The following is a 16,348-nucleotide window of genomic DNA, read 5'->3' on the forward strand; positions in this document are numbered from 1 at the left end:
CGTGATTGGGAGGAACGGCCCCCCTGATCTGAACATGAGCGGTGTTCAGTTATTGAACTTCTGTGCTAGTTACAGCTTGTCCATAACGAACACCATGTTCAAGCATAAGGGTGTCCATCAGTACACGTGGCATCAGGACACCCTAGGTCGTAGGTCGATGATCGACTTTGTGGTCGTTTCATCTGACCTCCGGCCGTATGTCTTGGACACTCGGGTGAAGAGAGGGGCGGAGCTGTCAACTGATCACCACCTGGTGGTGAGTTGGATCCGATGGCGGGGGAGGAAGCTGGACAGACTCGGCAGACCCAAGCGTACTGTAAGGGTCTGCTGGGAACGTTTGGCCGAGTCTCCTGTCAGAGAGATCTTCAACTCCCACCTCCGGCAGAGCTTCGACCGGATCCCGAGGGAGGCTGGAGATATTGAGTCCGAGTGGACCATGTTCTCCACCTCCATTGTCGAAGCGGCCGCTCGGAGCTGTGGCCGTAAGGTCTCCGGTGCCTGTCGAGGCGGCAATCCCCGAACCCGGTGGTGGACACCGGAAGTAAGGGACGCCGTCAAGCTGAAGAAGGAGTCCTATCGGGCCTGGTTGGCTTGTGGGATTCCTGAGGCAGCTGACAGGTACCGGCAGGCCAAGCGGACTGCAGCCCGGGTGGTTGTGGAGGCAAAAACTCGGGCCTGGGAGGAGTTCGGTGAGGCCATGGAGAAGGACTATCGGCTGGCCTCGAAGAGATTCTGGCAAACCGTCCGGCGCCTCAGGAGAGGGAAGCAGTGCTCTACCAACGCTGTTTACAGTAGAGGTGGGGAGCTGTTGACCTCAACTGGGGATGTCGTTGGACGGTGGAAGGAATACTTCAAGGATCTCCTCAATCCCGCTGTCACGTCTTCCATTGAGGAAGCAGAGGCTGAGGGCTCAGATGTGGACTCGTCCATCACCCAAGCTGAAGTCACCGAGGTAGTCAAGAAACTCCTCGGTGGCAAGGCACCGGGGGTGGATGAGATCCGCCCTGAGTACCTCAAGTCTCTGGATGTTGTGGGGCTGTCTTGGCTGACACGCCTCTGCAGCATCGCGTGGCAGTCGGGGACAGAGCCTCTGGGATGGCAGACTGGGGTGGTGGTCCCTCTTTTTAAGAAGGGGGACCGGAGGGTGTGTTCCAACTATAGGGGGATCACACTTCTCAGCCTCCCTGGGAAAGTCTATGCCAGGGTGCTGGAGAGGAGAATACGGCCGATAGTAGAACCTCGGATTCAGGAGGAACAGTGTGGTTTTCGTCCAGGCCGTGGAACACTGGACCAGCTCTATACCCTCTACAGGGTGCTGGAGGGTTCATGGGAGTTTGCCCAACCAGTCCACATGTGCTTTGTGGATTTGGAGAAGGCATTCGACTGTGTCCCTCGCGGCAGCCTGTGGAGGGTGCTCCGGGAGTATGGGGTCCGGGGCCCTTTGCTAAGGGCTATCCGGTCCCTGTACAACCGAAGCAGGAGCTTGGTTCGTATTGCCAGCAGTAAGTCAGACTTGTTCCCGGTGCGTGTTGGACTCCGGCAGGGCTGCCCTTTGTCGCCGGTTCTGTTCATGATTTTTATGGACAGAATTTCTAGGCGCAGCCAGGGGCCGGAGGGTGTCAGGTTTGGTGACAACACGATTTCGTCTCTGCTCTTTGCGGATGATGTTGTCGTGTTGGCCTCATCAAGCCAGGACCTTCAGCATGCACTGGGACGGTTTGCAGCCGAGTGTGAAGCGGCTGGGATGAGAATCAGCACCTCCAAATCCGAGGCCATGGTCCTCAGTCGGAAAAGGGTGGCTTGCCCACTTCAGGTTGGTGGAGAGTTACTGCCTCAAGTGGAGGAGTTTAAGTATCTAGGGGTTTTGTTCACGAGTGACGGAAGGATGGAACGGGAGATTGACAGACGGATCGGTGCAGCTTCTGCAGTAATGCGGTCGATGTACCGGTCTGTCGTGGTGAAGAAAGAGCTGAGCCGCAAGGCGAAGCTCTCGATTTACCGGTCAATCTACGTTCCTACTCTCACCTATGGTCATGAGCTTTGGGTCATGACCGAAAGGACAAGATCCCGGATACAGGCGGCCGAAATGAGCTTTCTCCGCAGGGTGGCTGGGCGATCCCTTAGAGATAGGGTGAGAAGCTCGGTCACTCGGGAGGAGCTCAGAGTAGAGCCGCTGCTCCTCCACATCGAGAGGGGTCAGCTGAGGTGGCTCGGGCATCTGTTCCGGATGCCTCCTGGACGCCTTCCCGGGACGGTGTTCCGGGCGCGTCCCACTGGGAGGAGACCCCGGGGAAGACCTAGGACACGCTGGAGAGACTATGTCTCCCGGCTGGCCTGGGAACGCCTCGGTGTCCCCCCAGAAGAGCTGGAGGAAGTGTCTAGGGAGAGGGAAGTCTGGGGATCTCTGCTTAGACTGCTGCCCCCGCGACCCGGCCCCGGATAAGCGGAAGAAGATGGATGGATGGATGGATGGATATCTCCATAGTGAAATCTCAGTTGGCTAAACAGTGCTTCAACTTTAATAAATCGTTAAAATATTAAAATGAATCGTTAAAATATTGGTGTGCGGGACACAGTGCTTTATGAATAGTGCTTATAAACAGCTGTTGAAACCGTATTCTCACTTGAAACGGAGTGGAGGCTTGGACCCTGAAACAGTATTTGTCATGTCATATATTAACAAGCAGATAGCATCGTATTTGGTCACGGAGAAGTCTGTCCACACTGCTGACATATTTACCTATTGTAGCTTATCGACATTGTGTACATAAAGTAGACACTCGTAGGCAAAACTCGTCATTAGAGAGGCGCAGTTTTGGTCAATGATTTTGGCTAAAACTATTTTGACTAAGATGGCTTTTTTTTTTTGGCTTCTGCTATTTTCAGTTGACTAAATGTTGGTGCATCTCTAGAAATGAAGTTATTGAAGAAAAAAGATCATATCATAGAAATATAAATACCATAGAGAGCTATTTTAAGTCAGACCAGTAAGCAACAAGCGTAGCAATGAGCTAAAATGTGTGCATTGCAATGCCTGGAAAACACCCTATGAGGCAAAAACTACTACTACAGTAAAAACTCTACATTCAGAGTGGCTTTCAGTGAATAAAATACAAAGCAAACAAGGAAAATGATGGTAAACACCTGTGCTGAATAAATGACTCTCCATGTCAACTAACAAGTGGCAGGAAACTAGACAAAGGAGACCAGGAAAGCAATGAATACAAACTAAAAGTCCATGAAAACAAAACTAGGATTAAAAAAAAAAATCAAATATCTGTGACAAATGCATTATGATAAAACACTTTATGAGTGGTTGTGAATGTCATGTTTCCAGTTGTAGGTGGCATATGTATTTTATCTAAAGAAATTTTGTCACAAATATTGTGTAGAACTTGACAAATCTGATTCCTTTATTCAGTTTTTTAGGAGACCTTTCTCTCGAAGCAAAGCCAGTCTTTGAGGTTGCCAGAGGTTGGTGACAGGGCTCCTTTCTGTTCATGAATGCAGTATCTGGCAAAGTTGTCACAAGCCGGGTAACATCTCTCTGACGGCTTTCATACGCTTTTTGATTATTAATTCATTGCAGTTTCCTGCCTGGTTTGTTTGCTAAGTAGTCTCCCTAGGTGACTATAACTTGAATCGAGATGTTTGGAAAAGGCTGCCTCCATTCAATAATAATCCATCCATCTATTGCCTATAAGTAAAAAAGAAAAATTGCTATAATAAAAACAGCTTGGCTAATATTAAAATGGATGAGCCGCTGCTGGTAATACCTGCAACCTCAAATATATGTAAAACTTTTATCCGCACTATTTACTGTAAATCACCTAAAGCGCTCTCAGAATAGATAAAAATGTAATCATATATTTGTGTCTTTCCATTTGAGATGAAGGAATCCATTCACTAGCGCAGTCTCGCTTTCTCAGACATTATTCAACTACAAAGCAAACCATATTCATCATTGTGTTTTAATCACATCAAAAAGAAATATAGTGCTACCCCAGGGTGCTGGCAGGAATATGGAGTCCTCCATGATGTTATTGTTTCCAGCACTGCCAAACAATCTCAAAAATTGACTTAGAATAAATGTATTTTTAATATGATAACTCAACCCTTGTGAATACAGAGGCACTCTGTCAATTGTTCTTGCTGAATGCGTTGCTTTACAGATGTAATGCGGGAGTGCTTGTGATATAGCGATATTAAACCTGCGAGCGCTGCCTTTCAAACTTTGTTCCGGCTTCCCGGATAACATTCTCTTTCCTTCAGCTTAACTAAATGCTCTAACAGATGAGATGAATGCATTAGTTTACAAAGTCAGTGTGTTGCAGCAAATGCTTCGTGTGTTCCTCGCGGTGTAAAGATGCGCGCTAATCTCATCTCGGATGCACTTTTCGTGCACTTTATATTAATGTGATTTCAGCTCAGTGCTGTTTAAAGAATATACCTACACGAAATAATGCAATCAGACAGAAAAGTACATATGAACTGATTATGAGTGGAGAAGACTGGGCTATTTGTCTCACATTGGGATCATGTCAAAATTTCTCTGAATAGCCTATCACTAAGACTTTGATTTGCTTGTTTTCTCTAGTGGTTTTTGTCCACACCCTGTTCAAAATGCATTAACTAGAATGATTTTTGTGAATTCTATCCTCCAGACATCATCATATCATAAAATGTCAACACCAAATTCACCGTAAACCCAAATAAGTTGGCAAAACTCAAAACGTTTGAGGTAATCAGTTAAATATATATTTTTTAAGTTAGGAAATTTAAAGGTTAAGTAAGCAGAACTGGCAGAATTTTATTTTTTTCTCATACATTTTAATTGCTCTTAACTTGAAGTATTTGAGTAAGTGAATTTGTATATATTTAAATGCAGGGTAGACGATTTGTTCCAGAAACATTTATTTTTTATTTTATTATTTTTTTATGCTGCTTGAAAGTCTCTTCATATCCTTATAACAATCACTAACTTAAGTGCTCTAAATGTTTTTATATGTATATATATCATCTGTGGAAGGCATAGGACCATAAAATGTTCGTCCAATCATTGCATTCGAACCGAATGCAATGACTGGACATTTGTCCTACACCTTCCACATAGCATTTAAGTTTAGCCTATACTCAAGCCAATTAATTATTTTGAGCATTAGGGTTTACATGCTTTAAACCCTTACATGCTTTCATTATACTGTAGACAAACTATAAATCAATTATTAACATGCTACTTTTATTCACAAGGCGCTATTATGCTCAATTCAATTCACTTCACACACACAAAACACTCAGAACTGGTATTCTTTCTGCCCATTACAAACAGGGCGGATCGTTTCCTGTCTCCAGGTGTACTAAATTATTCACAGTCTTTGATGTAAATAACCAAACACACAAAGACAATGTGAGATGGCATGTCTTAATTAGCCAATCATCCGTCAGCGCGCGAGGCTCTCATTGACTGTGGCACGCGTCGACGCGGGCGCGCGTGTGTGGTTTGTGGCGTTATTTGCGCGCGAGGACTGCAGTTGCTCAGGGACTCCGAGGCTCCTAATGATGCTTTCAATTAAAGACGAGCCCCGAGGCTGGAGCAGCTGTCTGTTTAAAACGCCTCCTCTCTGAGCCTCCTCAGCGTGCGGGACTGCTTGAGTCAATATTATTTTAGAGACTACCTCCCATCTATTATTAAGTCAATTGAGCCATCAGCGTAACTGGCCATTTTCAACCCTAAATGAAATCTATTTGCCAAAGGCCTGGAGGACTGTCAGTGTGTAATACAATCATACAGTGGAGGAGGGCGTGCTTGTTAGGAGAATGAATGATAACGGCACGAATAATTCACCCTTAAATGGGAATCACGCTGTTTAGTGCTTCTCAATGGTGTTGCTGTAGCACTCAGATATATAATATTGTATATTATACAAAAATGTCCTTAAAATCAAATCACCATAAACTGCATTCACCCAGCAATATGCAGAATTACTTACATGACATAGGCTGAATAGGTTCTTTTATAAATTAATACATTTTGAAGTTGTTTATCTTTTGAATTTCGAGGGTTTCACGCCTTCAACGCCTAATAATCACATAAAACGTGTTGTACTCAAAACAGACCTGTTCATATGGTTGCAAATTACTTAAATTTAATATTTTACCATATTTATTTTTTGTTCATGGTTGTCAAAAAAGACACATCACCGGTTTCCATCTGCATAATTGGACTACAGTATACCAAATGACAGATACATTTGCCACAAATTGCTAATTTGATTGGAAAGTGCATCATTGACAACACATGAAAATATGAGAATCATTCCTATCCTACACACGATTATGGTTAAGTTGCATTTAAATTCACATTAGCATCTTTTCCCCTGCTGTTTGAGAACAGATCTGACCTGCGACCCATTTTTGGACCACGGCCCACCAGTTGAGAACCACTCAATGAGACATAATGATTGGGAACGAGTTTAAATAAAAAGAAACATTTATCAATGCACCCACCCCCAAAAAGTAAAACATTTAATAAATGCCAATCATGGTTTATCTCCAGAAGAGTTGGGTTCATCAACGGCCTCTGTTAGTATCTTCTCCCTGCAGGAAAACAGTCCCTCAGACCCCATCGATCGGCTCCAAATCAATGCTTTTAAAAGCCCTACATAGCCTTTAGTTAAGAGCAAAAGCGTGCATGCTTCAAAACGGCCCTCCTGTATTGATTAAGAGTGGACGAGCTTTTCACAGATTTTCTCTCGCTCTATAAGGACTGTCCACTATTCATGACTGATATTTATGACACACTCTTAAAATGAATCCTTCCGAAATGGGGTTTTTGCAGAGGTGCCAAAGAAGAAACGTTTCTAAATAGAACCATTTAGTTCTTTGTGTGAAGAACATTTTAAAAATCTAAAGAACCTTTTCCCACTCTTGTGCAGTGGAAGGATTCCATGTTAACGGGAACATCAATATCATAAAGAACATTTATTTTTAAGTGTAGGAATATTAGAAGATATTTTCACCAGAAAATTCATTGTTGTCAGTGCAAGTCTATTTTTGAGAGAGAAAACATTTCTACAAACTTGTTTTTCAGATTTTCTTGTCATATCCCTGAAAAGAAATCCCTGATGTACAGTATCAGATGTTGATACCTTGCCAGTTGAAGAAGATTTTTTTTTTTTTTACAAAGAACACATTACATGTTATTAAAACTGGAGATAGCACAACATGGGCTCTGTGTAAGAGCATGTTAAACAGCTGGCAATAACAGATGAAAGATGTATTAGAAGTAAGTGTATCAGCTGTGCGCTCAGAACCCATTTTACAGCAATTACTGGGGATATTTTGTGTTTACACGTCTAGAAAGAGACGGAAAGAAAACTCATCTCTAGCTGCCCTAAAACCCCTTGTAAAGCAATGAAACGATAAAATGACTGCGTTGAATGTGACATTGGTCACAAGATGATTGGATAGTTTGGACGGAGCTTCTTCAGTTACAAAGCTTTGAATTCACTGAATTGTGAAATAGCATTGCGCCAAGTATAAATATACACCCTGACTTCGAATTTGCTGGAGGGATTGGAGAGCTTTTCAAGTCCTCGCTGCCTCTTTTCATGGTTTTGTGTACAAAAGCGTTGTATTCCCCCTGTAAGCCACGGGCCTGAGTCGCTTCTCTGATGTTTGTTGATGTCGGACTGCAGGAATGGGGAATCTGTGCTAATCCTGTCATTCTTGCAAAGAGTTTACTAAATTTTGAATTTACACATTTAATACCTTTTTAAAATGGTCTTTGAACATTTTTAGCCCCTCGCTCTTTCCGCATCGCAGGAAAAAAGCAACACACTTTTCATGAGAGGATGCTTTATGGAGCATAAATTTAATATCTCCTCCACTTAAGAGTACTGTCCCATAATCCCCCTGCTATAAATGTTGACTTGTGCTATTTAAATGTACAATTTATCCTGTGTATTATGCCTGCAGGAGGCCATGGTTACAGTTGTTGAGTGTTTTCTTTGAGTCCATGTAGGTGTAGCACAGTTGAGAGCAAATCAGGAAGGCACTGCACACCATTCTGTGAAGAACAGATGATAGAATAATCCGTAAGGGGTCAGAATATGATGATATGAAGAATAGCTTGGCTGCAAAAAGAAAAAAAGAAAGAAAAGAAAATGCAGCTACTAAATGTTCTTGACTGATATCTTCAGAGCAGAGACAGCCATGATAATGGACCTGATGCCAACCCTGTAGTTCCTCTTCTGTTCATATAAAACACCTCACACATAGGCTATCTATTTCAAAATCTCTTCATAAAATGGGTGTGATTTATGTGTTTAAAGTTTCAAGAGAGCATATGCATACTTTACTAGGCACAAATAAAATACCACTGATGCATTAATATGCATTAGGAAATTTGCTTGAAAAAAGATGTTTTCCCCTCGATATGACAAGATGGCACATGATCAAAGTTTGTAATGTGCAAAGATCCGTTAAAACAATAACTGAACTCATTTTAACAGCTGATTGAGATTACAAAAATCTTTTAAATTAGTACTTTGGCCTCTTGCACAAATATTTTACAATAGATATGTAAAGAAAAAGAATATTTCAATACCATTTCCTTTTTAAATATTAAAAAAGTTGTATGCTTTTTCGGAGATTTTAAGTTGCCGTTCGTCCAGAAATAATAGCCTATAATAAATAGCTATACCAGCACTAAATATTCGGCCTCCTGTGCTGAAACGTGAGATCTTTGCTCATCTCCTGAGTCAGCTTGCTGTCCCTCGCTCTGTGTAACACAGTCTGGTTAATCCCGTTCAGAAGCGTTGAGTTTGACGCGGAGCCGAACGCGCCGTAGTTCGTGAATCCCGCGTAGAACGGAGACGTGTAGTAGAAACGTGTGGGGGGGAAGGGGCACTGCGCGGGGGACCCGGCGGGCGACGACGCGTCGGCTCTCTTATCCGAGGTAGCGATTTCAGCGAGAGACCACAGTTTGGGTTTAGGGGTCGGGTTTGCAGAATGAATGACAGATGTGGCGTTGCAGTTTTCACTGAGGGCCGTCTTGGTTTCACTCAGCTCGTTTTGGGGAGAGGAGGTCGTGGGCACCGGAGACTCAGAGACTGTCCGACTCTCCTCTTCCTCACAGTCGACGATGACGCTCTCCGCCGCGTCGTCGCGATCTCCCGCGCGCTCGTCGTCAACTGCGATGGAATGACAAAAGGCGCGTGCGTTAATATTATAAATAACACAAAACAACAACAGATGCTCTTTTTTTCCATCCTGAATCAACCGAGTTATTAAAAATAGGCTACAATAAAAAGTATGTTTTAAATATTTTTGTGAGACTTTAAAAGGGAGGTAAAGATTTATGTGAAGGCAAAAAACAAACAAAAACACATGTAGGCCTAGAACTTGTCAGAAAAAAAATGGTAATTAAAAGCCTGCAAATCTATTTTTTAATTTGTTTTGTATTAAAATATTGTGTTATACTAGGCATATAGATATTCAATATGATTTGTTTCTAAACGTTCGTCCGCCAAATCGAAGACAATGTGGTTTAATCATACAGAGATTATTCTGTCATCGCGTGACAAGAAAAAAAGAAGAAACAAAACAGGAGATTGCATTTTACAGAGAACCCCTGTAGACCCTCATGACTGTTTTATCAAGGTCATTATTTATTGATTTTTAAAAAATGAGATATTTAGAATTTTTCATGAAAAGGCACTAAATATTAAAACGTATTATTCATGACCCACAAGTTCCAGAAGTTTATTATTATAATTATTGAAAATTAATAAGTTGCACTCGTGTATGCATGCAATAACTATTTCCTTTTTTACTTGATGGTTAAACCACACAAAGATTACACTTTGTCATCTCATACAACCTTATTTCTCACTGACATATGTTCAAAAATAATATTTCATTTTTTATACGAATTATAATAACAATACAACCACGCGCACATAATAATGGGGGATATGAACACCTGAATCTTTGGTCGTCTGTGTTGTTTCGGCTGTTTTGAGCGGTTCATCGTCTTCATCGTTTTTCTCTAAATCAATACTGTCCTCCTCGTCTTCATCCTCACTCCTGTTCCGTGGCGTCCAAGTCATCTTGTTCTCCTTCTTCAGTCTCCTCCGGGCGTTGGCGAACCAGGTGGACACCTGAGTGAGGGTCATTTTAGTGATGATGGCCAGCATGATCTTTTCGCCCTTGGTGGGATAAGGGTTTTTCCTGTGTTCGCTGAGCCAGGCCTTCAGGGTGGCGGTGGCGTCGCGCGTCGCGTTCTTCCGGTACGCGGGGTCTCCGAACGGGTACGCGCCCAGGGGACCGGCGTACGGGTGATAGCCGATGGAGCCCGGCATGCCTGGAGAAGACTCGTATGGGGAGCCCTGAGCGAGGAATTCATAAAGATTACAATCGAGGAGGAAAGCACCGCTATCTGTTTTCCATGATGATCTGTTTGTTTAGACTTTGATTGTTAGGCTACTGTTAAAATGTGGCATGCAGGGTGATAAAAATGAACTTAATCACACTGAAAAGATTCGATTCACACAATGATCTAATGATGAAGCATGTTAATATGAAAGTTCCACACTGGAAAAATAAATAAATAAAAAAACGAAATGAAAACAATTAATATTCCAAGGGATATAATGTAAATTACGCAATTAATGCACACTATTCGTTAACTATATTTTGAAGGGTTTTGTTTTCTGCGTTCCCAATTAAAGTTTAAAGTGCAAAAACAAATGTAAGCTAATTAATTTACTTTGATAAAGGGTAAAAAATACTAATAATTTTGGCGTCGTCAATAATAGATACATGTTTAAGTGCAATACGAAAAAAAGGTGAAATCGACCTACTAATAGTTTTAATTAGCCTATAATAAAAAGTTTTAACTGTAGGCACTGGGATGCATAATCCTAAAAAATAAAAATAAACACTGATAAACTCCAGACTGCTGAAATAGTCAATGGTCTTTATTGAAGTAAACTCACCCCGTATGAAGTGAAGGGGGCGGTGGACTCGGGACTGTACTGGAGGGAGTTGAAGAGTGCAGTGTTTGTGAAGGATGAGGACGCGTACGGGGCGAAAGCAGATCCGCTAGAGGACCGTCCCAGATCATCAGCCCGCGCTCCCGGGACCGCGCTGGGGCCGTACGGGGGACACGAGTACAGGGACAGCGAAGACTGGTACAAGTATCCCTGTGGAAACGCCATGACCAGATCACTGCCACAGTCTCCTCACGAGCCCGAGAGCCAGGACACTCATCCTATGAGCCATCGAAGGGGGAACAAATCAAAGATGCAAAGCTGATCGACTCCTGATATCACGAGCAGTGAGAGTGTCTTCGGTTAACGGTGGAAGAGTCTCGAGGTCCGCGCGCTTCCTCAAGGAGAGGGAAAGAAAAGCTCAAGCTGAGTTTTCCCCTCTCTCTCTCTCTCTCTCTCTCTCTCTCTCTCTCTCTCTCTCTCTCTCTCTCTCTCGTTCACACACGCGTTCTTGCGTTTCTGTTTTAAATGTCCAATGCCTCAAGCGCAAGTTTGGTTGCTACGCATCTTTTTTCAACATCTCACCATATAAAGTTAAAAACATAATTGTGCAGTTCACACAGGACACATTCTTGAAGCCGTTCGCTGTAAAAATGTTTTTTTTTTTACATTTTTTTTTTTTACATCTATAAAGTAAACTTTCTAGTTTTTTAGCTCATGCCATAACAGGATAAAATTCACCTTGTAAAAGGTTTCGCGACACATGCGCACAGGGCGCAGCGGGGCTACAGATGCACCGGGGTAAAAGGCTCCTTGATTTGATTTTCCTCTAAACCACTAGATGGCACACAAACTTTCCCAAAAACCCGCTTTTCAAGATGCTGATTCTGCGCTAATTTGATCTAATTTTTTATATTTTTGAACAAAATGTTGTAGATTTAACTAGCAAATTAAAATCGCTAAAATTTACTATATTTTGAGACAAATGTCTTGTTAATGATTTAACAAGCTAATTAAAGCTTTTTTTTTTTTTTCAATAATGGAACAATCCTAAAGGTATTTTTTGGGTAAAAGGCGCCCCTGCTGTTGGGACAGACTGTTGCTGTCATGACATGACATGACATTAGATTCAGATTCAGATGGTAAATATCATGTATTACATAAATAAGTTGGGTGTCCACCTTAGAGATAATCATCATATGTATAATGAAACCATCATATTTAAAAATATGTTAATCATATCAAATAATAAAATATGATGTGTTACTACTGTAAATCAAATTAAATTATTATGGGATATCATTCAATGCTTTCAGAATCGTTACTTTTTTAAATAATTTTGTTTTTGAATTTTTAAAATATTTTTATATTAACATGTTAATGACAGTTTAGTTATTGAATAAAAATTAATTCTTTTATTTATCAAAATAAACAGAAAATAGTGCAAACTTTGCTAAAGTGATTGTTTTGAACAAGTAGGATATTAACTTAGACATTATTAAAAACATTATTTTAGCTAAAGTATTTGTATCAATTGGCTAGGCTACTGTGTGTCTTTTTACCCATGCATGCTGGTTTCACCCCGTGTCTGTGGAGTAAAAGGCCCATCTTACAATCTCATATATTTTTAAACAAATTTTTAAACAAAATAAACCACTTTTATGATTTATTTTCACACAAAATCTGTTGCTCAATAAATGTTCAATACAAACATATAATTATATATTTTGTTCTGCAATCATACACAGGTGAGCCTTAGCCCATTCTGCTGCGCCAACTGGTTTTGAAATCACTATATGTGAACGGTTCAGATTAATAATGATAATCGGCCAAAAAAAAAAAAAAGAAAAAAAAACGGCCTCAAAGCTGTTCTGATCCATTTCCGTGCGTCCCGTCGAACTGTTTGTTCTTGGACGCGATAACTTTTCCCGTGTGAACGCATGGAGCATGCTATTATATAACGTTAGACCCCATACGGTGGGTCACAATCGGTGTAAAAAATTCGGTGTAACACCGGCAATGAGAAAAAATAGAAATCATTTCACTATGCAAACTCGCTTTGTAAGTCATATTCTGGACTGCATGTCTAATGTTATGTGTTTACTTTGTCTGGAAGCAAATTGAGGCGCCGCGGCCAAACAACAGGCCTATCGCTAATAAACATGTCTCTCCTGGAGTTAGTTTTGCACCCTCAACTCTTCTAGTTATATCCGCTACCCCCTGCAGTGCCGCTGTGTTGTTATGAACGAAGCGTCGCGCGTTCGGTGTGTCGCGTCGCGTCGCGTCGCGTTGAGTTCAGTAGAGGACGCAGGTGAGGTAATCCTCTGAGCGCGAGATCCTCTGACATCATGCGCTCAGGAATCCCTGCACTATTAACATGTCTTCCACGAACCCGACTGAGGCAGACCGGGAATGTTACGACCTCTCGACCGAAGATGGAGGAACACCTGATTCCCAAACTACACACGAGCGAGCTGAGACAGCCTGCTGGAACAGGTAAAGAGCACCTGAAACCGCTCCTTACAGTGGTGGTCGGCCAGGGTGTTATTATAGACATCTTCTCTTATCTAGACACCTCTCAACACAACATAAAGGTATCGCTTGAATTCATTGAACAATGTAAACATGCAGAGAGGTGACTAATCTCATTTGCGAGCTCTATTAATAGACTCAAGCGCTTAATGCAGCACTGCTCTGTCTGAAGTGTAGCCTACAAAGCAGGGTTTCATTAAAGTATAATTCATGCATAAAGCCCTTTATAATTCATTATAGTTCCATAAATAATTGTAACCACACATTTTTTAACTATTTATGGTTACAATAATGCATTATAACACTTGACATAACACTTGAAACTGGGTGTTGATGCATTATACTCTTATATAACTATGGGTAGCCTAAGTATTATAATGCATAATGGTTGCAATTATTCATGAGAACATACAACTGATTATAGTGTGTATACGAATGGATTCTAGTTACTTACAGGCACACACACACACACAATAAAGAGAGAGAGAGCATTGCCATAATCATTTAAATGCCTGATAAAGTAAGACTGGAATAGTAGATCAGTTAACCTGCAAAATACTTTCTCTGTTGGAACATTTAAACATTTTATTATTACACTGACACTCAGCAGTTTTAATCTTGTTTTTTATTTTTTAATAAATTTTTATCTAGATGCCAGTTCCATGGATCAACAAAGACCTGCTTTTGCAGTCGAGGAAAAGGTAAGCTCAACAGACACAAGAATTGACAAGATAGTCTAAAAAAAAAAGCCAAATATAGTGTGCAATATGTAATTATATGCACATTTACACTATATATAGCATAACATAATACGCTCCTCTTTCCAACACCACAACCTCTGGCTTGAGTTTGTTTTGCAGCCCCAAACCATTCGACGGCTGACGAACTCTAAAATGTTACGCTTATCATTCATTTGAAACATCTCTCTCCGAAACGTGTTATATATGATTTACCTGCAGAGATCCACGGTTTTCTGAACTTTAAAAACAATGATTTCCTGAAAGTAAATGGACAACCTACATGAAATGAAACCTACACTGAAAAAAAGGCCAAGAAAGGTAAAAAAAATATGCTTCACGTAGTAACATCCAAATTAATTGAATTAGTTAAAAGTGCAAAATATGATTTAATATGATTCAAACGTACTATATTTCGGGTTAGACCAACACAAGTATAATGGATCAGATCAGGTAGAAATAGCTGCGCATTTTCACTTTTTACACTGTATAATCGTTTGTCTCGTAAGATTATACTTTTATTCAGAAGGAGTCAATAACTCCAGTGGCTATAAATGAACATTGATTGAGGATTATGGTGCATGAATAATGCTCTCTTTCCACAAACATTATCAGATTTGATGCATCACAGTCAGTTTTATGGTGATATGACTTCATTAAGCAGTTGCTTTGCTCATAAAGATGGATACAGTCTGTTGAATGTTATCTTATATTCTTTTCATGGCTGTGGATACAGTGTTATCTACACTAAATAAAAATAAGTTTGTCCTAACAATGATATATACGGTTGAGTAAAAAAAAACCTAAAGTGTTAAAAAGTCAACCTGTCCCTGTAGCCGTGTGAGTAATAGTGCCAGTTTTAGACAAACTTTGCTCAAGCCGTGTTATAAATATCTGTGTTCACCAATTGCTTGTTAATGCTGAATTCCTTTTCCCATTCTTCAGGGAATTCCTCAGCTTACCTGAGCTTTAATACTAGCAAAGATTAGCCCTGTCCTGCTTGTTTCTGTATGCCCTGGACGTTGATCCTGTAAGGTAGCTGTTGTTTGGGGACTCGTGTCATTTCCGCTGCTTGCTGAATGAGCCCTTGTTCCCCGCTGTGCTTGAGCCCAGGTGGACTCTGTGGCTTTGAGCTTCGAAGTGTTCAGGCGCTGTTGTGGATATCACGTATCTGTAGATGGAAATGAACACTGGATTAACTGAAGTGTCCACAGCAGCTGCAGACTGGACATTGTGACACGTTTTTCTCAGAGCCTTGTCATCATGGAATAACAACGGGTCTAATTTCTCTGTTTATTGCTCACTGCTTTAATAAGCTTTACAGGACTTTAAGAACGTTTTTTTTAAGTGCTCTTTAGCTAAAATGTGTTTTTTTTACTCATTCAAGAAATGTTCCCGAATTTAGTAGAAGTTAAGCTCGTCTGTGACCAGTGTTGGGGAAAGTTCATTTTAAAAGTAATGTGTTACAATATTGTTTTTCTCCCTAAAAAAAGTAACTAATTCCATTACTTAGTTACTTTTTATGGAAAGTAATGCATACCATTACATTTGCGTTACTTTTTCATAAAGTAACATAAAAAAGGACACAGGAGAAGAAAGATCAACACATTACTTCAGCAATAAATAAAAAAAGGAAAATAAACAAATGTGATGCTTTATCTAAGTCATTTTTTGCTGATTGGCATGGTTGCGTTGGATCATCGAAGGTCAGCATCAAAGACATTGGTTAATAAAGTGAGATTAAATGCATAAAGTATATTTGTGTTATTTAACATACTGAATTGTTAAAGGTTTGCGTAATATTCTGAGGTTGCATCACTGTTTTTATTCATTTTTAGGGATACTGAATCTGTTTTGTGCAAGTGAGATGAATAAATGCATGTTCACATTTGGGTTCAACATCTTTCTCCAGCGCGAACCAGTGAAAAGACACACGGTGGAAAATTAGCGCTGTAAAGGTGTGGACAGGGTTATTTTTGCAGCTGATGTTATTTGTTGGAGTTTCCCTTTCTGACGCAACATTAATGAGAGGAGAATACTTAAATGAATCATGCATGCAAGGGGATTTACTAAGGTTTGCTCTAG

General features: G+C 40.9%; 2 protein-coding genes across 6 annotated transcripts in view; one reads left to right on the forward strand and one right to left on the reverse strand.

The window, feature by feature from the left end:
* Window positions 1-7,844: 7,844 nt before the first annotated feature.
* Window positions 7,845-11,395, reverse strand: irx5b (iroquois homeobox 5b). Of its 2 annotated transcripts, XM_079859657.1 has the most exons (4): window positions 11,001-11,387; window positions 9,986-10,391; window positions 8,705-9,194; window positions 7,909-8,135 (listed from the first exon to the last, which is right to left on the reverse strand). In XM_079859657.1, the coding sequence occupies exons 1-3, from the start codon at window positions 11,220-11,222 to the stop codon at window positions 8,710-8,712; spliced, it is 1,113 nt and encodes a 370-aa protein (XP_079715783.1). In that variant the 5' UTR covers window positions 11,223-11,387; the 3' UTR covers window positions 7,909-8,135; window positions 8,705-8,709. The 2 variants fall into 2 exon arrangements, with proteins under 2 accessions (XP_079715782.1, XP_079715783.1); XM_079859656.1 differs by having other exon boundaries at window positions 7,845-9,194; window positions 11,001-11,395.
* A 1,525-nt stretch (window positions 11,396-12,920) lies between these two features.
* Window positions 12,921-16,348, forward strand: part of LOC307151419 (uncharacterized protein) — a 100,008-nt gene continuing 96,580 nt past the window's right edge. For all 4 annotated transcript variants that reach the window (XM_079859421.1, XM_079859422.1, XM_079859423.1 and 1 more), the window contains exons 1-2: window positions 12,921-13,490; window positions 14,178-14,227. In XM_079859421.1, the coding sequence (XP_079715547.1) occupies window positions 13,343-13,490; window positions 14,178-14,227 (198 nt within the window). In that variant the 5' untranslated portion in view covers window positions 12,921-13,342. The remainder of the gene's footprint in view (window positions 13,491-14,177; window positions 14,228-16,348) is intronic.

The sequence above is a fragment of the Squalius cephalus genome, assembly GCF_949319135.1.
Source record: "Squalius cephalus genome assembly, chromosome: 23".
NCBI lineage: Eukaryota > Metazoa > Chordata > Actinopteri > Cypriniformes > Leuciscidae > Squalius > Squalius cephalus.

Excerpts from the sequence above, each read along its gene's own strand:
- irx5b (XM_079859656.1), bottom strand. The coding sequence starts at position 11,222 with ATGGCGTTTCCACAGGGATACTTGTACCAGTCTTCGCTGTCCCTGTAC. Across the intron at positions 10,392-11,000 it reads CCCCCTTCACTTCATACGGG|GGCTCCCCATACGAGTCTTC; the intron begins GTGAGTTTACTT and ends TTCCTCGCTCAG. Across the intron at positions 9,195-9,985 it reads ACAGACGACCAAAGATTCAG|TTGACGACGAGCGCGCGGGA; the intron begins GTGTTCATATCC and ends ATTCCATCGCAG.